Source organism: Coffea arabica, chromosome 11e, assembly GCF_036785885.1.
Source record: "Coffea arabica cultivar ET-39 chromosome 11e, Coffea Arabica ET-39 HiFi, whole genome shotgun sequence".
NCBI lineage: Eukaryota > Viridiplantae > Streptophyta > Magnoliopsida > Gentianales > Rubiaceae > Coffea > Coffea arabica.
Genome location: NC_092331.1, coordinates 60,664,608 through 60,689,314, shown reverse-complemented (window position 1 = coordinate 60,689,314; position 24,707 = coordinate 60,664,608). Strand labels below are relative to the sequence as shown.

General features: G+C 35.0%; 4 protein-coding genes across 10 annotated transcripts; 2 read left to right on the top strand and 2 right to left on the bottom strand.

Annotated features, from left to right (window-relative positions):
* The first annotated feature begins 2,495 nt into the window (after positions 1-2,495).
* On the top strand, positions 2,496-4,243 carry LOC113719004 (axial regulator YABBY 4). Its single transcript, XM_027243968.2, has 7 exons — positions 2,496-2,576; positions 2,663-2,800; positions 2,879-3,011; positions 3,123-3,171; positions 3,266-3,341; positions 3,451-3,535; positions 4,022-4,243. The coding sequence occupies exons 1-7, from the start codon at positions 2,496-2,498 to the stop codon at positions 4,039-4,041; spliced, it is 582 nt and encodes a 193-aa protein (XP_027099769.2). The 3' UTR covers positions 4,042-4,243.
* Positions 4,244-4,348: 105 nt separating this feature from the next.
* LOC113719005 (uncharacterized) lies at positions 4,349-5,941 on the bottom strand. The gene is made up of 4 exons (XM_027243971.2): positions 5,713-5,941; positions 5,358-5,463; positions 4,838-4,915; positions 4,349-4,701 (listed from the first exon to the last, which is right to left on the bottom strand). Exons 1-4 carry the CDS (start codon positions 5,773-5,775, stop codon positions 4,628-4,630), a joined length of 321 nt encoding a protein of 106 aa, XP_027099772.2. The 5' UTR covers positions 5,776-5,941; the 3' UTR covers positions 4,349-4,627.
* A 6,144-nt stretch (positions 5,942-12,085) lies between these two features.
* LOC140021525 (probable BOI-related E3 ubiquitin-protein ligase 3) lies at positions 12,086-16,456 on the top strand. 2 transcript variants are annotated; one of them, XM_072072560.1, is made up of 5 exons: positions 12,086-12,396; positions 12,496-12,552; positions 13,229-13,410; positions 14,696-15,057; positions 15,884-16,456. In XM_072072560.1, the coding sequence occupies exons 3-5, from the start codon at positions 13,305-13,307 to the stop codon at positions 16,418-16,420; spliced, it is 1,005 nt and encodes a 334-aa protein (XP_071928661.1). In that variant the 5' UTR covers positions 12,086-12,396; positions 12,496-12,552; positions 13,229-13,304; the 3' UTR covers positions 16,421-16,456. The 2 variants fall into 2 exon arrangements, with proteins under 2 accessions (XP_071928661.1, XP_071928662.1); XM_072072561.1 differs by having other exon boundaries at positions 12,258-12,396; positions 13,233-13,410.
* A 1,146-nt stretch (positions 16,457-17,602) lies between these two features.
* LOC113718821 (DNA (cytosine-5)-methyltransferase DRM2) lies at positions 17,603-23,146 on the bottom strand. 6 transcript variants are annotated; one of them, XM_072071592.1, is made up of 10 exons: positions 22,934-23,145; positions 21,613-21,654; positions 21,065-21,178; positions 20,699-20,798; positions 20,572-20,615; positions 19,788-19,898; positions 19,447-19,546; positions 19,077-19,195; positions 18,243-18,983; positions 17,603-18,159 (listed from the first exon to the last, which is right to left on the bottom strand). In XM_072071592.1, the coding sequence occupies exons 2-10, from the start codon at positions 21,613-21,615 to the stop codon at positions 17,728-17,730; spliced, it is 1,764 nt and encodes a 587-aa protein (XP_071927693.1). In that variant the 5' UTR covers positions 21,616-21,654; positions 22,934-23,145; the 3' UTR covers positions 17,603-17,727. The 6 variants fall into 6 exon arrangements, with proteins under 6 accessions (XP_071927693.1, XP_071927694.1, XP_071927696.1 ...); XM_072071593.1 differs by having other exon boundaries at positions 18,243-18,953; XM_072071595.1 differs by having other exon boundaries at positions 18,243-19,195; positions 21,530-21,654; positions 22,850-23,146.
* Positions 23,147-24,707: the final 1,561 nt, after the last annotated feature.

Below are 24,707 nucleotides of genomic sequence, written 5' to 3'. Positions count from 1 at the left end.
GGTTGCACATGTGTCTGGACAGAGATAGAGGCACACTTTATTTCTTTTTTTCATTTAATATCTTTCCTGATTCTCTCTCTCTTGTATTTTTTCCTTCCATTGTCTTTTCCTTGTCAAATGTAATTTTGAGAAGTCAATATTTATATTAACAGTATATAAAAATTCATTATCATCCTTGATAATATCAAGGTAAACAAAGATTATTCTCTTATCTTTTCTATTGTGCAATTTTTGAAACATTGTTATGGCGTTCAAAAAAATTTTAATATTAATTGTATAACAAATGATTTCTCACACCGTGTGTTTGATAAAATGTCTAGGAGAAAATAATATAGCAGTTTTTAGTTTGCAATTGAAAACTTCAAAATTTCAGTTTTATTACATCTTGTAAAAGCTTTTTTCAAAGAGTAAGAAGGATAATATAAACAAATATGATAACCTTGAAGTTTTTGTAACTTTTTCTTGTTATTGCTTACAATTTTTGTTGCAATTTTTGAAATTTTCAAATTTAATTTTTGAAAAAATATATGCAATAGGTTTGATTCATTTCAAGAAAAATGTAGAGACCAATCATAGTAAGGTCAATAATGGTAGAATTTATTTTAAATAATTATAAGAAAATTATCAAAGTTATGCAATCTTATTGTGTCTCTATGATTAAAAAAAATTAAAAATTTTAACTCATATTGGAAACTATAAACTAATCAAAACTTTCCTTTCTTGTTATCCTACGTGGCAATCAGGATAATAAGGTGGCAATAATAACATCATTATGGGAATAAAGTTTGAAAGTGAATCATATTAAGAATATTTGTTAAAAAGAGTATTATTTTAGCAAAAAACTCTTCCCTTCCAAGGAATTAGTGCCTTGACCTTGTCTTTTTTCTAAAATTTTATTGCAAAACAAACAATTTATAGAAAAAAAGCTAATTTTGTCGACTCAAGGTGGGATAATTTTCCTTTTTTCTTGTCTTGAAAGTTTTGCCTTATAAATATCAAAAAAGTAATATAATATATTATGACAATGTCATAATCACTAATTTCGTTGATTGATGGTCTCTTAACCATAAATTTCATATTTTGTGGCAAAAGATCATCTATGAATTAGGATGTCAAGGATATGGTCAAATGCAAATTCTTTGTTACACTTAATATAGGCAAAGTTGCCATAATAGAAATTTACTGGACAAGAAGTTAAATATAGTGAACATTAAAAACTAAGCCAATATGATCCAAGTAATACAAGATTATGGTTTGAAACTAAATTTGAAGAGATGAAGTAACTAAAATAGTTTTAGAGGGGAGAGAAGGACTTTAAGTAGAAATCTTCAATGTTTAATAGGGTATATCGGGAGGCATCTGCAAATTTAGAACAATGGATGTAAATTAACCAAACTACTCAATTCGACTTTGTGAACAATTCAATCAAAAGCTCGACTTGAACTTGACGTTCAGTGATTTTGAGTCGAATTCGAGCTATTTAACAGGATAATTGAGTCGAATTTGAGTAGCAAAAATCAAAATTTGAATACTCGTTAAGCCTTATATTGAGTTCGATTGAGCTCGATTAAGTTTGATTTGGTTGAATTCGAACTTCGAACTCAAGTAAGGTAAAACAAATTCGAGCTCGAACTCAAACTCAACTTTAAAGAGATTGACAGGATTGAACTCTAACCCTAAAATTTTTACTTACTACACGAGTTCGATTAGATTCAATAGCAGCCCTATTCAAAATTCTTTGTTCAATTAGAGTCATGTGCATACACGTGACCTTATCAGGAACGTGAGTGGAGGGCACTTGGAGACCTAATTAATGGTGCGAATGCGAGAGAAAAGGATGGCAAATTAAAGTTAACACCAACGAAGAGCACAGAAAGTAGAGCGAAGTTCTTATCGTAGTCAATTATATTTACCGTATCTGAAGAAAGACAAAACTATAAGATTCCTTTTTCCTTTTTCACCTGGTGTTCTATAACTCTCCCTGCCCCACGACTACGGTAAAAATTAACTGCAGTCCGCACTTTCGTTTTCAAGTCTGAAGGAGGTTGAACAAGGACAAAGGTGTGGAAAGGCCTTGATTTTCCTTTCCAGTCCAATGGCCCTTTGTTTATTACCGCATTAAGACTGATAATTCATGATGTTATGGTAATCAAAACTATAGATTGCTTTAATATGGCTAAGGAACGGCCAAAATTGGTCAATTTTAATGGCACATGTTTAAACATTTCTTTTCTTTTTAGCATAAACACAATTAAACAGGGAAGAAAAACAGTCATTTGTGCATGGTATTGCCACTAGCTAGATAGCTGTTTCTTTCCTATATAAATTTACCCTGATGACAGTGAAGAAAACTTTTTTCTTGTTCATTCTGCTCCTTTGTCATTTGCTCGTTACATTCAGCCAGAAGCCTCCACTCCCCCCCCCCCCCCCAACCACAAAAAAAAAAAAGGTCCCAAAAAACAGGATAGAAAAACGAAGCTCATCAGACAAGATCCATGACAACTCTCAACCATCTGCTCGATTTGCAAGGACAAATTTGTTACGTTCAATGTGGCTATTGCACCACCATTTTACTGGTATGCTCAATAGTTAATACATGGAGCTTTTAACTAACACCAATTTCTGTTCAATAAACGTTGTTTGGTACAAAAAATGACTGCAGGTGAATGTACCATATAGCAGCTTATCAGCCGTGGTAACAGTAAGATGTGGCCACTGTACTAGCCTTCTTTCAGTAAACATGACGAGAGCCTCATTTCTCCCTCTCCATCTCTTCGCTCCATTCGATCAATCTGATCAGGTATTGAAAGTTACCATACAAAAATCATTCTTTCAATGTCGTTCAACTCATGCTTCTAGCTAGTCCAATTTTGTGCAGTCAACAACACAAGTTTGCCCCCAGGAAACAGATGTTAATGCTGATGATCATAAAGGTTTAGACATGCAGATTCCATCTCACGTTGTCTCATCACCCGATGAGGAAGAGGGGGAAACCCAAGCAATCAACAAGCGTAAGTTAATCAACTGAAATTGTTTGGCTTCGAATCTTTCAACCCAAGATTAATCTGTTTATATGTATATGATCAGCATTATTTTGATTACATTTGACATGTTTTCAACAGCCCCAGAGAAAAGACAACGTGCTCCATCAGCCTACAATCGCTTCATTGGGTAAGATTCTTTTAAATGAACCGTAAAATTAGGCACGCAAGGGAATCAGTTGGATCAAGAATTTGGCGTTTTATGTTGACACGTACAATTTCAGGGAAGAGATACAGAGACTGAAGGCAATAAATCCAACCATGACTCACAAGCAAGCTTTTAGTAGGGCAGCTAAAAGTGTAAGTTATTTTTACAACTTCGTTCCAGGAAAGGTCTAGTTAGCTTCTTTTTTTTTTCTTTTTTTTTTAACATTCAACTGAAATATTTCCATGTTTCGACCATGCCCAGTGGGCTCATCTTCCACTTGGTCTGCAGAAAGAAGGCGAGAGCCAAGCTGGGAAAGATGATGATGCATCATTCCAGTCTTCAAGAGGTAATTTGATACAAAATTGTTTAACAACCCTGACATGTTTCTCTTGATCATAATTAGTCTCTAAAGAAACTGCATTGTTAATTTCTTCTACATTTTTCAGTTCATGCAATTAAGTTTTTTTAATACCTTAATCAACATAAATTACCGTCAAGATTCAACAAGGCTACTAAAAAAAGAAAAAGAGTGGCGCTTTGATTGAGCTTGTTGAAAAAGGAAATTGTTTACCATGATTATCAATCTGGACTTGACTACAGGAAATACGCACGTGATGGGTTATTTTCATGGCATTGATTATTTTTTTGGATTTTAAATTGGATTCCTGTGTCTACGAAGATGGTGAATTTATGATCATATAACCATAAATGTCCTAAATCGGAACATGTATAACTGGCCAAGACCTAAAATCAACATTTAACTTGTTGCATGCTTGAGGTAATTTGTCGTGCACAAGTTGCTTCATTGATTTGTTTTGCATTAAACTTCCAGGTTTCAAAACTACACCATGAAAGCTATTGTTTCTCGGGAAAGAAGCCCCCGATGCATCTTATTCGGGCAAATAACAGTTGTTTGGAAGAGGACATTAATATTTCTTGAAGTATTATTCAAGAGGCAAAATCATCTCTTGTTAGTTGGTCTTTCTTGCAGCATTGCATTTGCTATTCAAGTGAATCATGAGAATAAGGGTTTTTTACCTTGAACCGTAGAGGTTGAAATTAACCTCTTAAATGATCATATAATGGTTCTGCTTTATAAATATTGTCCATCTATCAGAAAGGTGATCTATCACCCTGTCAAATCTAGCATATATAGTACTTTTGGCATTGTTGCATTTGTTTAACATATGTAAACGAAATTCACCCAGAATTTATCTAAAATTCCGGAGAGACAGAGAGATTAAGAAAATATGCTGTCTTACATATAAACTGATAGTAAGCAACAAGGAAATGATTTGACTATTAGCTAGACAATAAGAGCCCTAGCTGTATACTTCTGGGGCGGCGAAAATGGTCAAACTGATGACCCATACATAGTATCATGTAGTCATAGATATTGAATTATCTCTTTTATAAATTTCTTCAAGCGATCATCTATTTACTTCCATAGTTTCCTTCTTCCAAACCTCGGAATCTTGTGAACACCTCCATCTGAGAAACGTACCATACGAACTGAGACCATTTGATCAAGGGATAAGTACAAGGTGCCGTAAGTTTTTATAACATTCTATGAACATGAATAATTCGAACGTAATTAATTTGAGCTGTTCGATCGAAGAAATTTACATTATACGAGTTTGAAGCTTACTTATCAAGGGTCTTGGAGATATGGCATATAAATATGCTTGAAAGAATTCCTTGTTCTCCTTCATTAGTTCTCTCCACACTGCAAAGCACATCCCAGTTTCCTTTAACATCCATGAATATATAGAAACACATCCAAATAAGTTGCAATAAATGGACGTATATACGGTAAACTAATGCTATTTGTGTATGTGGCCAAGTAGTTGACTAAGACGATACTTAGATTCACAAAGCGCTAAAATTTGACATCAGAAAGCAGAAAGTACTGACTTAGGCATGTAACCTATAACACTGAGGCGTGAAAAGGGTAAGAAAACCATGTGTAGGTCAGCAGAAAATGGAATGATCATCTGGTCATCCAGTTTTGGGGGAAAAAAGAGAGAGAGAAAGCAAGCCAAGGATGAAAAATTGCATCATGCAGATATCAAGGTGCTAAGGAAGCCATGCAACACTAGTAATGCATCCGATCCTGTACCATCCCCCTGCATGCTAAGAAGAGATTGAGAGAAGAGAAAAAGGAACACCTGTTAGGGTTATTTGGGGCTGAATTCTTGCATGCTTAGCTAGCGCCTTAATGCATTGATCCCGGTCCATGCGAAGCATCAAACACCTCTCTATTAGGCTATGAACCTGCAAAATTAGATGTTTCGTAAGATGATCCATTTAGTTTCATGTAAGTACAAACTGGCAAATGAAGATTCAGCCTTTAGTCACTTTTTTTTTAACTTTTATTTTGGGTAAGTGGGATCCCGCCCTGTCACTTTGAAACTTGAACAAACGCAAAATGATTTTTTTTTGTCGTTTCATGGGTGCAACCGCATGCATCAATAGAGTGTGATTTTATGCCAGTAAAGAAGATGATCAATTTATCAAACATACCATTCTAATATAGCTGTGCGGGTGGCAGTGCAAACAGGGAGAAGTATGATGGTGAGGATTCATTCCCCTTCAAGTACTTGGAAATAGACAAAATAAAACACAGTGGATTGACTAGTGCTCCAAAAAAGAGAGGGAATGAGTTGAAACTTAAAAGAAGAAAACTGTGAGGGGTAGTAGATATTTGTTGAGAAGAATAAAACTCGTACATAACGACCTGGAAAAAAGACGAAAGGAAGAAATTGTAGTAAGTTAATTAAATAGGAGGGAGAAATTGTTATCCACAGATATCTAAGTGAAGGGCCAAAAAAGCACAAGAAATCCAAACAGGAGATTCACCTCATCTTTAAGAGATAAGAGAAGTGTACTGCTTCGAAGTGTATTGAGGTTTTCGGAAGTTCTGAAGATGAGTTTTGATGACGACTTCGCCTTCGTGGCCGAGCTAAGGCCTTAGGGCCTAGACCCATTTGAGATATCATACGCCCTTTGCTGCCCCAAATTTGGTCCCACGTAATTGAATTGCCATGAATATGCGAACCGGTCCACATTGTACAGAATGGCCTCTAGTTGGTGCATGAATTAATCATAATCAAGAAAAGCGGCCTAATAATCCTTCTACTTGCTGCCCATTTTCTCGGAGCAGCAGCCGGCAACGCCGAATCATCGAGCTATTAGATCTGAATCGTTTCTTTGAATATGGACTTGATTTTACATTGGATGATTGATATGAACGGACCATAATTGGATGATTGATATAATTGGGTTAACTATTTATGCTCATTTAAATAAACTGATCAAAATGATTCAAGTCATTTATACCCAATTAATAAAGAGTAAACATTATATACACTGACAGTGCATACACTATCACCGTTGGATCCATAACACATGTGTAGAAATTGAATTTCAAATTCAAATATTACATAGTTATTATTGAATTTCAAATTCAAATTTTACATAGTTGTTATTCATCCAACAACGTTCTATCAGTGTAAGAAAGGTTAATTCTTTAAGATATGGGTATATACATACTCAATGATCCATTTATGGCTCATTTTAAAAAAAAAATTTTGTCATGTTATTTGACAAGAAATAATGACATTTTATTACTATTAGATTAGTAGAAAATTCAAATTTATCTGCTTAACATCTACTAAAACTTGAGTTTAAATGTATAATTATTTTTAAATGGATGTAAATGGGTGAATTGATTCAACCAATTTTTCACCAATTAAATGGATTTAATTGGGTACCCATTTAGATTCATTGAAAATTCATTACATACCCAAATTGACTTGTTAGTAGATGAGTTTGGGCAATTCAACATAATTGAGTTGTGTGATTGACACCGCAAGATTCAATTGACGGTTGACTTCCTTATCCAAGTTTTATCACGAATAATCTTTTATGAGACATGCTGATCAGTGAAAGTACAAGGAAGTAATTTACAAGAGGCCGTTTGGATATATAATTATTTAGAATTTTTTTTTTGTATTATGTCTTTTAATCACCTTCTTATTCTGTCACATATATTATATCATGCAAAGTGTCAAGATACTATTAAAAAAATGGATTAATTTTTATATACTGTTAGTGCAAATTTTTTTTTTTTTTATATAAACAAGTTTAGATCAATGCCACGTCATTATTGTTCAAATTTTAAATTCACTTTTTATCCATGTGTCATATATCTATACCTAATTATGTAAAACAATCTTTACGAAACAGTATTTAACATTAATCCTTAAAAAATTTACAAATAATCATCTCATTTCAAATGTAGCTACCTTGGCTATCTTAATTGACACTTATAACAGCTGTCAGATTGAGAAACTAGACTCGTCCACTTTTCAATGGGGAATACGGTGCAAATTACCAAATTGCTCTAGCAGAATCCCGCAACCTAAATAAAGAACGAACAAAACTAAAAGCCAATCGCCGCCGCCCCCACGCCTCGGAAATGGAAACAATAAGAGTATAAGGTCAAGGATGATGGATGCGACCGGTAGCCGGTAGGCGTGTTGCGGAAAGAGTCAATTTGACTTGTGCAAGCTCGTTCAGATTCGTCGCCTGGAGCGGTGATTACACGGGATCTTAATTCTCAAGTTTTTCTATTATTATCCAATTTCAACATTAAAGAATCATTTACAGCCAATGACCACTACACACATTCACAGAGTCACCACCGCTAAAAAAACATAAACATGAAGTTAAACTGCCCATAAATTTTTATGCGGAAAGGCACTAGTACTCCTTGTCTTAGTTAGTAGCCAAAAAATAAATACGTAAATATTTTTTGTATAAAAGTTAATTAACATGCTTTTAGCGTTAAACATGTCTTCTTTTTGATAAAAACACTTATCCGTCTAGGTGCATTGGTGAGGTGTTAATAATATATAATCCTCACGTTAAGAAAATAGAAATACAGTAATAGTCCATATGACCACAAGATAATCATAAATTAGCACTAACATCCATTTTGGCTCAAATTAGATTTTCTTTTTTCTTTTTGTGTTTGGGCCAACTCGAACAAAATCTAACAGAATAAACTATTCTTCCCTGACCCAAAAAAAATAAAAAAAAAAATATATATATATATATAAATTGCCCAACGCTCCATCAATTACTCAACCTTATTTGTGTAACCAACTAAATCAATCAAATTGGGTAGGTTGAAATGTTATTTTGTCTTCAACCGCCGCATTATTGTCAGATTGTTTTCATATATCCATTGAATTGATATTTCATACTTCGAACATTAATTTTCTAGTCTTTCGCAGGAATGTACAAAAATAGCCGCACCAGTGGTCCGCGTATTAGCCAACCACTTTCGGGTATAACGGGGTCAATACTCAATACTTCGTCGTTTGCTCACCCGCCAAAGTTTACCCGCCAACTGCAAAGCTGGTGCAGGAGAACGTGGACCCCGCATCTTCCCGCACCCATTTCCTGGGCTACCCTTTTTCTGACTCTGTGCTCCGTTTCCTGCTTTATTGTTGTGTTGGGTTAATGGGTCCGTTCCATATTTGATATTTCCCCCTCCCAAATTTCGTGCCCAAATTACCCTTGACCTAAGCAAGTTCAGCAAGACGTTTGAACATTGAAAGGATGCTTATGGTCACCAATTTTTTGGCATATTGCAAGAAGTTACTCAGAAAATAGAAAACTATCCTCCAAACCAAAAAAAAAACTCATATACACTAATAATGTATATCGAATCACGATTAGATACATAATACATACGTATAATTTGAATTTGAATTTCAAATTCAAATTCAAATTAATTATTATGTTTCCAACACAGTGATAATATGCACATTATTCGTATGTAATAAATTAATAAAAAAATTAAAAAGAAAATTCCTAGTTAGTAGTTTTGGAACGAACTTGTTGCACTTTGGCATGCCTAAAATGTTGTATACACAAGGATAAAGAAATTTGGATAAGCAATAACTAGATGTGGTGCTATAATAACTGTATGTGGTGGTGGTGGTGCTATCATATATTCTTTACAAATAGAATATGAATCAATGCGGGGAACTAGCGCAAAGTAAAGTAAACAAAATTGTTGGGAAGATTTATCTAAGTCTAATTTTGGAAGTCAACGACACCAACAGTTTCCTCGTTGATAAGGAATGTTGCACTTTCTCCACTAGAAATTTGGGAGATGCAAATGTAGTTTTAGACACCGATATTTAGTCTATGTACCAAATTGGTCCTGAATATTTCAATCAAAATAAATGTAGCCTCCAACGTTTATGATATTAGGCATATTTAGAACAATTGACAAAAATTCAGTATTAACTAACAGTCAAAATCTAAATGCCATCAGTCAACAATTTAGGCTTTGTATTTTAGGTCCCTAATATTTGGAAATTAAATCATTATAGTCTCATAAAATCTGAATAGCAGTATCGAGACTTTTAGAATGAAGCGAAACACAAATTATAATAAAATTATATAAAATGGGTAATAAGAATTCCAGTTAAACTTCTTTTTCTTCTTTTTTTTTTATTCCATTGCATTTGTCATTCCATTAATTTCTCATATACTTCTTCTCTTTTGCATAATTAGTCTCCAATTTGGTATAATATATGTAATTATTATTAAATAATTAGCTGATAATAATTTCTATCATTTCTTTTACCTTTTAGTGATAATCAAACGATTTACTTAAATCATTTTAGAATGTGAAAAATATATATTATAAGTAAATTAAGTTGATCCTTTTTTTTTTTTTTTTTTTACTTTTGTATTCATTGGGTTGTCAATTGAATTTGAAATTAAGTTTATATTTTATAAGATTATTAGAATTACTCATAAATATCAAGGTACATGAATACCAAACTAAATATTGAAACTTTAGATTTTAATAGTTAGGAAGACAACAAGAAACAAAAAGAAGTGTTTTGAAAAGTTCCTAAAAGCACTTCATATCGGTACTCACCTTGATTATATTTTATAATCACAACTTCTAACTACAGCAATTTGAGGCCTATATCCACAAGTCATGCAAGAATTTGTGTAGTAGTCATGATAATAAACTTTTACATTAAAACTAGAATTTCCCTTTTATATTTGAGTAAATTTATTTTGTATACTACTTGCATATTGTCATCTAATCGTAACTTATTCAACAAGAAGATACTTCTTGGGTTAATATAATGATTTTTTTTGATATAAAGGGTTTTCGTAAAATTTTTGTAGGAATTTAGGAATACATTTTTAATAGATTTAATTCAAATGACATTTTATTTTATCTTAAAATTCCTAATTATGACTACTTGAGATTCAAGGGACTATATTGATCGAAAGTTCAAACACTGGGGACTAAAAATGTAAAGTCAAAACTTTTGACTAACACTAATTTAGTTTTGACCGTTAGTTATTACTATTTTTCCGTTAATTGTTCTAAATTTGCCCAAAATTAGAAATTGTGGGAACTAAATTTGTTTTGACTAAAACTTTAGAAACTAGTTTAGCACGCAACCAAAATATTAAGGATCAAAATTGCAATTATCTCTTTAAGTGCAGCAATCGATATGCTTATTCAAAAGTTGTGCGTGCACCATTTAGAAAACAGGAGTGATTAGTGCCGTGTGCGGGGCATTCCTTTCACACAAATCATTCAGGAGTAATGAAGGGCTATAAAGTCTATAATACATAATCAATTTACGGTCGTTGCTTATACATTTCAACCATTATGGTAGTGCCATCATGCATGCAGTGGAAGAAACCTACTACTCATTTAAGCAAATTAATCTTGTTTAGAAATCAAGAACCTGGAGTTGAAATACAACCTAGGTGACGAATAAAGAAGGCATATATGTCAAGAAAAACCATTTCATTTTTAAACCAAAACTGACTTCCAATGGAAAGATTTTCAGCATCAAAATCCCACCGAAAGCTGGAAATTTGTCAATCCGAATACTTGTCTAAGGACTACGTCCATATTTCTAGATGGAAATACGTTCCACCGTGCAAATGTTATGGTGACTCGTGATTTGTGGGTCTTCAATGCGCATCCGATTCTTTCTTGAAATTAGGTTGTGATTGGAAGCATAACTCATGGTTGTTGATTATGATAATCAAAACTCCATCATTTGGCGCAAGTAGGACAGCCTCTACCTACTTTATTTGAATTGCAAATTAGGCTCTCACACTAGTAATTTTTCTTTCTTTCTTTCTGAAGAATCAAGTGTTGACAGCTTAAATACGTCTCCCAAGTCCCAACACAACATTTTCATTTCCTAGTCAACCTTTTCACCAAAAAAGAAAATTAATACTTACAAAGCAGCAAGGGACAGTATAGTCATATTGAATTGCAAAATTTCCGACCATATCTTGGTAGAGGTGGTGGTGGGAAAAACCGGAGGGGTAGATTGGAATGACAATTAATAATAGCAACAACAGGGTGCTGAGTCAGGCTGAGGGAGGGGAAGACAATGAATAATGAGAGAGAGAGAGAATGAATCAATATGCATCCAAAAGAACGGAAAAAAAAAAGGGATTGCTAACTACCAGAAAAAAAAAGAAAAGAACAAAATCTACCAGGAAAATGAAGAAAGTTTTATCAATTTTTAGGGGAGCATCATTTTAATTTTTACCTCTCAATAATGAAAGAGATTTATATTTTAAATATTTTAAATTATTTATTTCATAATTTAATGACGAATCTAATTGAAGACATGATAATTAAAATGGTCGGTAGAATATTAATCATAATAAAAAAAAGAAGAATAGGAGGAGAAGATGAGTAGTCAGTGATAGCAAGCGTTAGCGTGATTCCAGAAGATTTAATTCGGTGAATGCGTGCATCGAAAATTTATCATATATGCCCTGCCGCAACGTGCCTCCTCAGCTCTTGGGCCCGCTCCACAACGCTCCACGCCCCCCCCCTCCGTTTCTTTTCTTCTTCTTCTTCATATTCCTGTTCGTCCTCACATTTCCCGTAAATAATTACTAGTATTTATTTATCATCCATTTTCTTTTTCATGTATATTCCTGATCCCATCTATTTCTCCATCTCTTCTTTCTCCAATAAATGATAAAACCATTCTGATTCCATTCCCCCATCGGTTACTCTCATCCTTTTCTCTTCATCTCCGCTCTCCCTTTCCTCATTTATTTTACAGCATATATTTCTCTAGTTCCAGAACGCCCTTTTCTCTGTGGTTTTGTCTTGGGGTATGCTCCTTCTGATTATTGCATTGCTTTTTCTTTTTTTTTTCAAGTGGGTTCTTTTTTATTTTTCATTTTCTGAAATGTGCTGATTGGATTCTGCAGGATTGATTTTGAGTGGGATTGAATTCCTTGTTGGCTCTCCCCAAAGGTGACTTCCAGGTAGTTTTTTTTTGAAAGAACCCTCCTCTATTTAATCTGCGAGAAGTAGCCAAAACAGATAATGAATAGATCTTTTAACCACTGCGGAGCTTTGTAATATTTCTTTCTTAATATTTCTGAAGATCAACGTTTTCCGTTTCCTATCCATTTTCTGTTGAAAAAGTTGTGATTTGATTAGAATAAATTGGCCTTTGGTTTTCATGATTTTATCTGAAGAAAGGATTTGCTACAAATGAACCATTTTGTTGTCTTGTAGTGTTTAAATTAGTTTCGGTTCCGTTTTGTATATTTTATTGTACTAGTATATTGTATGATGACTGGAAAAAAGCGGCTGTGGAGAGAACCTTAAAAGGAAAAAAAAAAAAAGAGAGAAAAGATCTTTAACTGCTGAGTTTGTTGCATGCATATGATCTAGATGTAAATGTAGTGATGCCATGGGGAATTCCAGGTTTTGCCATTTTTTAAGCTCATCTGATGAGATGGGTGATGTGCTTGTATAGAAAATGGGGCACTGACAATGGCAGTTTTCTCGGGAATTTGATTTGTTGCCTGACTTTTTGCTCTATAAATTTGTTGTTGTGGAAAATGTGCTGCCAGAGAAGTTTAATCAGCATTCTATTTGCTGCAACTTAATCAGCATTCTGTATAGCATTAGTTATTTTTTCTTTTTCTGCAGGTAGATTATTGCTGGTCATCATAAATTTTGTTTAGTCGAAAGAGCATCCTGGTGAATTACTTGTTGGTCCTAAAAAATGTTTGAAGAAAATAATGGTAACTCATCACTACCAGTTTTTATTGATGAGAGTCGTGTTCAGTTCCCTGCTACTGCAGCAAATCAGCTACAGCTATTTGGAAACTGTGAGTTTCTGTTTATGTGACTGGCAAAGTATGACAGTTTGTGCAGTTTGCCTACTCTTTTGACTGCAAAATGACTTGATGCCATGTTGATTTTTTACCTGGATTCACATGATTTTAGTAATTCCCTGGTAACCCCCACCCCCCCCCCCCGGGGGTGGGGGGGGGGCGTGTTGATGGACTTTTATATATTTAGTTGTTTGTTGTTGTTGACTTTGTTTATTCAATTGTTTCTACGTGGAGTATATAATGGATGTAGACAGTATCTCAAACTTCTGAGCTTTCACTTGCATGTGGCTTGTTGAAGTTAGCATGATATTTGCCTTAAGATACTCTTTTTTTTTTTTTTCAATTTTCTTGTAGCCAGTGAGTAAATTAGATATTTGTTGTGTATTGGTGGTTTGATGTATTTAATGTCCTCTAGAAAAAACACAACTATTGTTTTTCTTTCTTGCTATTTTGGTTCTTAATGTCTATATAAATCCTCAATATCTCTCTGCAAAGTTGTCATTAGCCTTTTTCAGTTTGTGCAAAACTGTTATTTTTTGGATCTTGTCTGTGAAGTTAATGGTGGTGTTGTCTCACTGTCAGTCCTGGACTTCTGTTTTTTTTTTTAAATTTGTCTTTAGTAATTAGATGAACCATCTTCATCAATGTGAAGCATGTTTCTGTGAAGAAATACTGCCACATATAGCATGTCTGGTAGTTTATTTAGGCATTGGCAAGAACTGGTTGGCTAATAATTGCCTTGTAACCGATATTCATAAGCATTAATTAGACAAGTTGACTTGCCAACTAATTATTGAATTTGGTAAATCATCAAAGTAAATGGTCTCTGATGGCTTCTACTTCTGCATAGCTTGCCAGTATTCCCATATTAGTTACTATCATGTAGTAGACTTAGTTGTAAGTGAAAAAGAAGCCAATAACATATTAATCGTCTTGGAGAACTTTCTTGGAATATCAAGGCGGGGCACACCAAAGCTATTCCAGTTAGATACTAAAATTTGTTTATAGGAGAAGAAAATGTAGGTTACTGCATAACTGACATAGATAAGAGTTCTCTTTTGGATACCTTGTGCTCAAGAATTGTATTAACTATGACCTATGACAACAAGGAGAGTTTGAAAATTCCCTCTTCCATGTAGCTCTATTACTGTTTCAATGGTTGTTTTGTGCTACATATCTTCTTGTAAGTATAGTTGTTGATCACCTTCTATAACGTTTTGGTCTTATGACTCTTAAATAAATTCTGACGAGCATTTTACATTTTGTCTTTGTGTGACAGTGTCCTATGGATTTAATGCTGATCCAGTAAATTATTTTGGAAATGAGCATAATGCTACCCTTCTTCGGCCTAATAAACGAAGCCGGGAAGCAGAAGCAATTGCAAGTCAGCAGAAGCTTCACATTTCTTTGAATAACAACATTTATCATGATGAAGTGGATCGAAAGGCACGCATTCCTAACCAGAATCCTGTATCAACTGGTTTAAGGTTATCATATGATGATGAAGAACGTAATTCTTCTGTAACCTCAGCAAGTGGAAGTATGACAGCAGCATCATCAATTATCTGGTCAGCTGGTGACAGTATCAGAACTGAACTTGACCGGCAGAAAGAAGAACTTGATCAGTATATTAAAGCTCAGGTATTATTGGACTCCTCCTCTGCACAGGCAACTGTCTGTTTCAGTTAATGAAATAGGTTAAAATGCTTAGGCTTTTGCTATTCCCCTATGCTGGATAGTTTAATGACCTTATATTCTCGCTTTTACATTGAATTTCTCAGCATCATTGTTTGGCTACTCGGTCTACATTTCACTTTTCTTACATTTTGGTTTTTTAAATTTTGATGGACTCCACCACTTTCAACTGAAAGTTTACTTGATCCAGTCCTAGTTTTGTAGCCAGCATGTGTTGTTTCTGTATAATCATTCTGTCCAGAATGCGGGAATCATCTTGGTGAATTACATATGGATTCTGAATACTTTATCATATCTAGTTTTGACAGGGGCAGAGAGGGATAGCTATTATTGGAGACAAAATTTAGTTAATCCATATTTTGAGCATCCCAGGTTGTAGTAAGTGAAGAACCATAAATGACCATGGCAGTTTGTGAAGTGCCTCTCTCTTTTGTTTGTTTTTCTTTGTTGGAGAGGAATAGTATTTGCATTTTAATTCAACAATTTGATCAGGTTTCTGGTAAAGTTTTTACCCAGTTAATTATCAAAGACGCAATATGCGGTCATTTGTGGCCTATGTGGAAAAACCTGATGATGGATTTGGGAGGAAAAGTTTGTTTAAGACGCTGAGTATTTCTTTACTTTGTTGTGTGTTAATTTTTATCATGCTAGCATGATGCCTTAAAAATATCATTAGCCCTCGTTAACTTGTTTATTCATTTGGATTCTTTACTCTCTTGCATTCAGTATATGTGGATGTATTATTTACGCATGCTTTTTTCTTTTTGTGCAGGAGGAATATCTTGCCAAAGGAGTAAGGGACATGAAGAAGAGACACATGGCTTCCTTTTTAAGTGCCATAGAGAAAGGTGTCAGTAAGAAGTTACAAGAGAAAGATATCGAGTTAGAGAACATCAATCGCAAGAACAGGGAACTGGCTGAGAGAATGAAACAAGTCGCAACTGAAGCTCAACAATGGTGCTATAGGGCCAAGTACAATGAGTCAGTCGTCAATATCTTGAAAGCCAACCTTCAACAAGCCCTGCAAGGTGCTGCTGACCAAGGGAAAGAAGGGTTTGGTGACAGTGACAATGACGATGCAGCCTCTTGCATAGATCCAAACTACCACCTCAGTGTTCCCGGTGGGTCTGGAAAGTCTACTGCAGCGAAAGGGAACACGATTTGCAGGACATGCAAAGCGAAGGAGGTGTCTGTTCTATTGATGCCTTGTAGACACCTCTGCTTATGTAAAGATTGTGAAGGATTAGTTAATGTTTGTCCTGTATGTCAACTGATTACAACTGCTAGTGTCCAGGTGTACTTGGCTTGAAAATATCCAATAAAAGACCTTAACAGTGAGAAACCATGCAGTGACATCGTGGGACCTGTGATAGAGTTTGGTATTTCCAATCGATACTTTCATGAAGATTATGCCAATGTTGGCCTCTTTTTAACTTTCCAATGCACACTTGAATAGTGGAAAATTATCTACTAACGCTGCCCCGCTCATGATGCAGTTTGGCATTTCCGATCCATATGAAAGTGTGCATCAATTTTGGCCTTGAATTTCCTGGCTAAATTCTTGAACTTTCTCAAACTCCTCAATAAACTATCTGGTGTTGTATGGATGAGCATCCTTTGTTGTGGGATCAAAGGATTTCCATCTGACACTGATCCCGTCCGGTTGAGTCTCATCATGAAACGGGCAGATTTGGGAATGGTTACTAACTATTTCCCGTCCAATTGAGTCTCATCCTTTTGTTTTGGTTGGTTTAGCTCTAATATTCACGTTCATATGCTGTTGTTCCTTTGGAAGCAACCTCTGTCGCAGCCTGATGCAAGATAAATCAATGTTAATGAGAATTCCTGTCTTACGTGCTATTCTTGCTTTTGAATTTCACGAGTGACGACCGAGGAGCAGGAAAGTTTGAAAGAAAAACTTTTACCGTTTAATTGAAGGGATTAAATTTCAGAGTATCTATCCTCAAATTAAAAACTGGCAAAAAATAAAATTAAATGAAATAAAGTTTTCAGTTTCACACACCCGTATCAAGTCAGAACAAAATTCTATTGCATCTCGGAGCTCAGACTGCAACTCAAGGATTTGTAATATTCCTCCTTAAAAGAAAAACAGAAAATTTTAAAATCAATACGCGTGTAATGCAGCAGCACCAGCAGTTATCTTTCCAATACGGAACTAATAGCAGTTTCCGAAACTGCGGGTTTTTGCTTGTTGCCTTATTTGATCTTAAAAAACACAATGAGCTCAAGAATGAGTTAATTTCTTCATAATGCGCTTGCAGATTGTCGGAGTCACCTGTACTTCCCTTGAGGGATCTCGAAAACTCGAAACATGCATGAAGACATCAGTAGCTACCAGCTACCGAAATTCAGAACAATCTGCGCGCGGCATTCATCACCTACCTAGTGGTAGAGTTACCATAATAAGCAAAACTAGAAACAGTATTGACCAGTAATTAACTGCTACAGAACTCCTTCAACACAAGTATGATAGACAAAAGAGGTACTTGCATCCATACTCTCTAGACAATAAAGCCCTGATCCTCTGGCAAGGAAATTGTTATCACAAGGTGTAGAAGCAAGTGTCAAGCATCCACGGGAAAAATTACATCCACCTCAACGATGCCTCATCATTGATCTAACAAGTTCAATGATCCTATAATACTCAAAGAACAAACAAGACTTTGAACCTTCAAGCCCATTCCTAGTAGACCGATTGCCTCCTGCAAGATTATTGCAAGGGCTCCCACCGATGATTAAATCGAAACCGCCAAATGTCGACATGCATTTCTCTAGCTCATGTGCAGTGACCATTCGGATATCATGAAAGTGAATTAGCTTGCCTTGTTGATTGGTTTCATCCCACCAACTTTGAAGTATTTTTCTGCAAGTTTCTGATATCTCAACAGAAACAACATTCCTGAGGGGAATCCCAAGCCGGTGCAATGCCACTTCAGCTCCACCAATTCCAGAGAACAGTGATAGCACGCTAATTCCGTCCGGGAACATCCTCTTCAACACGGAAAGATGATAAGCAACTGTGTCAACCTGACAGAAAAATCCAAATAGTTCAGATAGACTTTATTTACTAAAAACCAAGGAACACAAAATATTCACTTTAAGATGCTAACCTGGAAAGCATTACCAAGGACTGTATACTGTTCTGTGCGAGAAATTCCTCCACCACGTGTGTGGTTTGGCGGGAAGCCCATTAGCATTTCCATTTCATGGGGTTCAAGTGGTGCAACCTTATTCTTTCCAACCCAAATCAAGTTCCATTTTTTGCACTGTTGAATAACATACTTCTTAACACCTGGTAAAGGCTCATCACCCGATTTCTCAACTGCCTTCTTTATCCTATCCGTGAGTTTAGCACTTCCAATACATGTCAGTATACAATTCAACTGCATTCTTTTGTCCCAAGAAGGCCAGTACTGCTTTGTATGTGGTAGTGCCTCATGTATGGTAGAAGGCGGGGTGGGCAAGAGTTGGGATCTATTTTCGATGGGAAGGTTGTGTATGTAGCCTCTCTTTCTTGCAGCTGCACAGAAGAATTTTGAGTCTACAAACTCAGGATCTATGTAATATAGGAAGCGTGACATTGTGTGCCAAACTCCTTTAGGAGCGAGTGCGACATTCTCAAAGTAAAAATATGGCCGGCCTTCAGCTTCATCAGGAATTCTTCTTTGAAACAAAACAGGTGATGGCTGATTTGGGACTCCAAATCCTACCATGGGATTTGGCAGATGAACTATCTCATTATCATGATCCATTGGCTGTTTCTCAAGATACTTGCGTTGTTTCTGGAGCTTCCGCATTTCATTGTCATAAAACTTCCTCTTCTTTTTTGACATGTAAACAGGTCCATTCAACTTCGGGAAACCAATGAGAAACATCGTATAAAGTTGATTCAGAAACCTGAGATCACTTGAGCATGTAAGCTCACTCAGAAAGAGAACACATACCTTTTGGTGCTGATGAATCTTATTGTCGTAGGACAGTTCTCCAAGCTGTGCATCTGTATGATACGCAAACTGAGCAGCACTGATAAACTCTACTAGCTCTGCTATTGGGGTGTCTAGGCCTGGTGGATCAGTTGATGTTTATTATGGACAAGGTACTCAAAAATCAAATAACCCCCAATAGAGAAAAGTTTACATGACCTCCAAAATCCAATCCAGTAGCACAGAAGGTTTTAACCTTATAAATTTACTCATCATTCAGAAGTGCCATTCTTAAGGACAATTCGTTCGTCTAAAATCCCCACGTTTTGCTCCTGGGGTAAAATATAAATAGACATAAAACAGTCAAACAAGTAAAACATAGAATACAAACTGCATCTATCAATAGCAGCCAAAGCCTCCTCAGCTTGGTAGCCCATCTCAACTAGAAGAGACACAGTTCTGTCCTTTTCAGTTGATAGATTTTTGAATTCCTGAACGGAAAAGAATGAGAAAAAAGATCACCATATAGTTCTATCCATGTAAAAGAGCATTATCAAAACAGGAAATTGCTAAATTGTCAAGCTTCCACTTGTGGCTTGCAATTAAGTAGTCCTTGGAAACTCCAAGCTGAACTCCATTGTTCTTTAATTTTACAATAATTTGTAATAACAGGGTAACAAAATTTTATTAGTAACATCAGTCAGTCATGTTATAACAGAAGAAAAGAAACACCTCGTTTTCACAAATTTCCTTGTCAGGGTAGACATCCAAGACATTGCTAGCTAGCTCAGCATGGCATGGATCATCAAGGACATGCTCATCCTCTGGTGATTCCTCAAAGGTCTGCAATTCAGGTACATGTGCATTATGAACACACTCTATAAGGATGAATGGAAAGATTTTACTTGCATACTAGCTTTGTCAAATCATGCTTTTGGCAGTCACAGCTTGACGACGGGTCTAAGATAGAGGATAAGCAATTGAAAAAGGTCTATCAACCAGAAGTGAAAGGATAATACTAGTGCTCTTATGCTGTATAACCACATACCAACTGATTATTCTAGGTGATTTAACATATTAGAACTGTTATGCAATTTCAAAACTAACGAGCAGCAATACTTTACCTTCAGTTTTAATCTGCATGATAACATTGTTGATTCCACTATGTTACAAGATATATACTAGCACATCTTGTGAAAATGGAATTACGTTTAAGAAATAACTTTAAACACAGAGTAATTGAATAAATTTTCCTGAAATAGAAAATTATGTTTCAAAGACAACTTCTGATACAGAGTCACAGCATCAAGTTTTCTGGACTATCGACACATAGCTTATCCCCCAGCCTCAAAAAGCTTAAAGAAAAACCATGAAAACGTCATAGATCTTTACTTGAGATCTGTCTTAGCCTGCATAAGTGGATGCTCAAAAACAATAAAAACACCTGGATGCTTATGCATATGCAAGACTGACAAAGTGCTGCAAGTAACTTTAGAGAGAGCAAAGAGTTGCTTACCTTATATGCCAAAAGAGCATCCAGCACTGCTCCTTCATTTTGTCCTGACAATATCAAAACTAAACTGAATTAGATTTTTCCAATGCACAGAAACCCTATTAGCTCAAATCAGGAAAGCAAGAATTACCATTCTCCTTTACTGCTTTGATAACCATTTCCTTTGAAAATCCCATTTGCAAAAACTGATGAATGGTGTTTGAGCCTCGACAGTTACAAGAAGAACTCGACTGGAATTGACAAGTTCAGATACATTAATACGAAATCAGATGGTCCGACAACAAAATAACAACATCACAAATCCTAATAGGGAATCCACTATTTAGCACCAGCTAGCACAGCATGACAACAAATACTAAACGTTAACTGCATTCTTAAAGGTTTACACTCAGATTTTCATACCTGTTAAATGCAGTACGCATCTTATTGGGTATTGTAAGCAAGCAATGTCAGCAAAAAAGGAAGAGTAAGAGAATGTTCAAGTTTAGATCATTACCGGCGCAAAATCTGCAATTTGATCTTGATGTGAACTAGAAGAGGATATGTTATCCACGTCAAGTTCATCTTCGGTATTCCATTCAATGCTATTACTTTCAATGCTTGATGAATCCTTCAAGAAAGACAAATATATAGATGCTAAAGCTATAATGAAATAATTAAACCAAAAATGTAATTACAAACTTCACAAGTTCTATGTTTATGGAAAAGCCACCATATACATGCAATTAAGCAAGCAATACTAAGCAATGATATGAAAAGAAGAAATTGCAACAAAACTAAAAGTTAACCCAAGTTGTCTCTAAATCTGACATGCAATACAACTTCTAAGTTTTCAGTTTCTTGTAGTTTTATAGTGATATATCCCAAAGAGGATTCGCCATTCAATCTAACTTTGGAATAGCTGATAGTGAGCTAAAAAATCTAGAAAAGCACAAGTAATTAATAAGTAATGAACTCACACCTGAAATAATCAAGCATTCAGATAAAATATGGTAAAAGCTGCCCACGTAGGTGTTCTCTAAACAAGATATAGGCTCAGCTTACCATCTTTAACTGTAATTTGGATATCCGTAGAAGAATTACAGTCTGTGCAAAAGAATATAGCCAAATATTAGTTTGTAACAGAGTAAAAGCTCTATAAACCGAAAAAGTTTTGCCAGGAACTGAAAAGAATTTGAAGTTACAAGGACTATAACATGCACATCTAGGAACTGAAAAAGCTTCAATGTCAGATCCAAAGTAAATAAAAAATTCATAGTCAAAAAAGAAAACAATTAGAACTTCAATGGAACGGGAGAAAAGGCAAGCTTGAAAGATCAACAGTTTCATTTTTATCAAAGATCCAAACGGCCAATACTTGACTCAATCAGTGGTCAGTAATTAAAGAATCAAAAGGTAAACCAAATTTTTTGAAATCCAATAATTAAATGTAAATCCCACTAATTCTCTAAACAATGCATTCAGTCAGTACACAGTAGACATCAGGTTAATGTTTCTCCAAAGCAACTTTTAAACATTCATAGTTATGGGCCATTAAAAATTAGATTCTTCCCTGATGACTCTTGCTTAATAAGCTATTCTTTTTTGGATACAAAGGAGAGGCAAATGCCTCTTAACACGGTACTAAGCTATTCTTACAGGCATACGTAAAAATCAGCGAAATGGGCACTAACCAAAAAAAAAAAAAAGCGCTGGAACTCGGGGAAAAAAAAAAGAAAAGCAGAAAAAATGATCATTACTTGAACAGAGTTTCTTTTGCCCAAGTAAAATAAGTAAAAAAAAATTCTAAAATGTTTTGCAGCTTCATGAGTTCATCACACTCTTTTCTGGACATACACCGAACACATCAAGCATTCTACAAGCCACCAAAAAAAAAAAAAAAAAAACACGAAAAGTCACTAGCTTCCCATTCATTTTATCTACTTTTTTGGCCGACATAGAAATGTTCTAATTAAAACTGTATGAAACTCTGTTTTTTCAGATTTCCAGAGACCCCAATGGAATGCATGCTTTTTCTTTCATTTTCATGTTTTAAAGCCTTTAAGTTCACCCATATCTCTGAAAATTCGAGATGGGCTAAAAACCAACATCTAAATAACCACGCCTTCTTGTACACCTGGCCCATTCTTTTTCCACCGAAACGATGCTTAAATCTTCATTTTGAGACCCACAACTCATCTCGGAGTCTTTTTTTGCATAAAAAAGCCGAAAATTTAACAAAAGGCCATAAAGTATGATCGCCACCTTTGTTGCTAAGATTCAGTTCAAAAGCGTGATTTACCTATTAAGCAGCAAAAAAAACAGAAAGAAAGACCGAAGATGAGTAGAAAACCAAGAACGATGACCCAGAAGGAAGGATTTTGACCTGGAATAGTAAGGGGATGAAAATGGTGGAAGAAAGAGGCAACTACTTGAGAATATGGACGGAAATTTTCGTACACCTTTTCTGCTGCAAGTTATGCAATGCAATGCAAGTTATGCAACGGGCATGAGGAGTTTACAGGCAAGGACGGATGGAGATTCGAGAGGGGGCCACCGCCCCAAAGTCCTACAAATTTATGATTTTGTCCCCTAATGTTTTTCTTTTGATCACAAAGCTTCCTTTTGGTAAATATGAAATGTAACTTAACAATTAACGCTGATTATCATGAGTCATGTAAATAAAAGAAAAACAAATTACAAACCACTCTTTTTCCCTTTATTTCAGCCCAAATTTCTTTTTGGCCCTTGTGATAAGTGATTTCTCAAAAGCTTGCTTGAAAAAAATAAGAAGATTTCAATTACAAAAAAAAAAAAAACTCACAGTACTTCTCAATACTCCACACCTGTAAAGTCGTCATAAATACCCTTTTCACCCAAAGAGTGGAAAATTTGTAGGTGATTGGACTTGTTTGTGACGCACCGCTAATATATATATATATATATATAAACACACACACTATTACGTTAAGGAAGCAGATTAGTTGTGAAAATTATTGAGCTTAACTCAGTGGCCATCATCAATATTGGTGGGAGGTGAGGGATCAAATCTTGCTTCCGACCTTTGGCCACAAAAATGTGACAAGCTATTTTAATTGGTCTCTAGACGAATGTACTTGAATAAACTTAGATCTATCGTAGCGGGAAGAGGAAAAAAAAAAAACAGACTAGGAGGAGACGTCTGTGAAATATGGTACAGCTCAGCTCTTTTTGATTTCTATTTTTTTTTTGGTGAATAGCAAGTAGCTGCCACAAAGGCCAATGCCCCATTGTTACTGTGTTAAGAGCACGTCTAATATGTGTGCAGTTTGAAAATGATTACTAATTTTTATAGATATATTAATTTTTCTACAAAATTAAATTTTATATAAAATTTTCATAACAAAAGTGTAATTTATTAGTAATTTTTCTAATATAGTTATAGTTAATTTGGTAGTTACAATATTTAAGGGAGTTATGAAAAATTATATTAACAAATGTGATTAGGTGGTTAGGGTGCAAATTATTTTTTTAAAGACAAAATTAAAAGTTCAAAAAATAGCACAAAATATTTATCCCAAATGTCACCTCTCTCTCTCTCTCTCTCTCTCTCTCTCCATTTATTGTATACAGATGCTTATTTCTATTTTTGGCGAGAAGCTAGCGGCCTCCCCACTATTTTTCATGTTAGTGGATTGGCTGAGTTGGCTCGGCCGTAGATTATAGTTCTTTTTTCAAGTGAATTCTCCCGAATTGTTTCACTAGGCCTACCCCAATTTTTTTTTGTGCCTATCTCCATTTTCGAAAGTGATTTTTTTTTTTAAAAAAAATCAACAGTGAACTCCATCTACTCCTTAATAACTCGAACTTGAAATCTATGGGTCACACATAAATAAATTAGTCGTCTAAAATTAGATTTATTTGGATAATTTATTATTTACACAGATGTATTCGCTTACATTAAATACAACATTTTTCAATTACTTTTTTATTTTGCATACATCGCATCAAAAACATTTTACAATATATTTTTTAAAAAGTTATACCAAATAATTTCCCATCCAAACACACTCCGAATGAAAGTTAGGAGTATTAGACAATCTCCATATAAAAGTTTTAACAACTTAAGAATTGTACTCGTGGAGTTGAGCATAAATTTTTTAAACAATCAACCAAAGCTC

What these genes read in the sequence shown, in the direction of transcription:
- LOC113719005 (XM_027243971.2), bottom strand. Translation starts at nt 5,775, where the DNA reads ATGAATCCTCACCATCATACTTCTCCCTGTTTGCACTGCCACCCGCAC. An exon ending in CGCACAGCTATATTAGAATG is followed by an intron (nt 5,464 to 5,712) that starts GTATGTTTGATA and finishes CTAATTTTGCAG; the next exon opens with GTTCATAGCCTAATAGAGAG. An exon ending in ATCTCCAAGACCCTTGATAA is followed by an intron (nt 4,702 to 4,837) that starts GTAAGCTTCAAA and finishes AAATGGTCTCAG; the next exon opens with TTCGTATGGTACGTTTCTCA.
- LOC113718821 (XM_072071591.1), bottom strand. An exon ending in CAAAGCAGTAAAGGAGAATG is followed by an intron (nt 20,616 to 20,698) that starts GTAATTCTTGCT and finishes TGATATTGTCAG; the next exon opens with GACAAAATGAAGGAGCAGTG. An exon ending in AGGAAATTTGTGAAAACGAG is followed by an intron (nt 19,547 to 19,787) that starts GTGTTTCTTTTC and finishes TTTTCCGTTCAG; the next exon opens with GAATTCAAAAATCTATCAAC.
- LOC140021525 (XM_072072560.1), top strand. Translation starts at nt 13,305, where the DNA reads ATGTTTGAAGAAAATAATGGTAACTCATCACTACCAGTTTTTATTGAT. An exon ending in GCTACAGCTATTTGGAAACT is followed by an intron (nt 13,411 to 14,695) that starts GTGAGTTTCTGT and finishes TTTGTGTGACAG; the next exon opens with TGTCCTATGGATTTAATGCT. An exon ending in ATCAGTATATTAAAGCTCAG is followed by an intron (nt 15,058 to 15,883) that starts GTATTATTGGAC and finishes CTTTTTGTGCAG; the next exon opens with GAGGAATATCTTGCCAAAGG.
- LOC113719004 (XM_027243968.2), top strand. Translation starts at nt 2,496, where the DNA reads ATGACAACTCTCAACCATCTGCTCGATTTGCAAGGACAAATTTGTTAC. An exon ending in ATTGCACCACCATTTTACTG is followed by an intron (nt 2,577 to 2,662) that starts GTATGCTCAATA and finishes AAATGACTGCAG; the next exon opens with GTGAATGTACCATATAGCAG. An exon ending in TTAGTAGGGCAGCTAAAAGT is followed by an intron (nt 3,342 to 3,450) that starts GTAAGTTATTTT and finishes GACCATGCCCAG; the next exon opens with TGGGCTCATCTTCCACTTGG.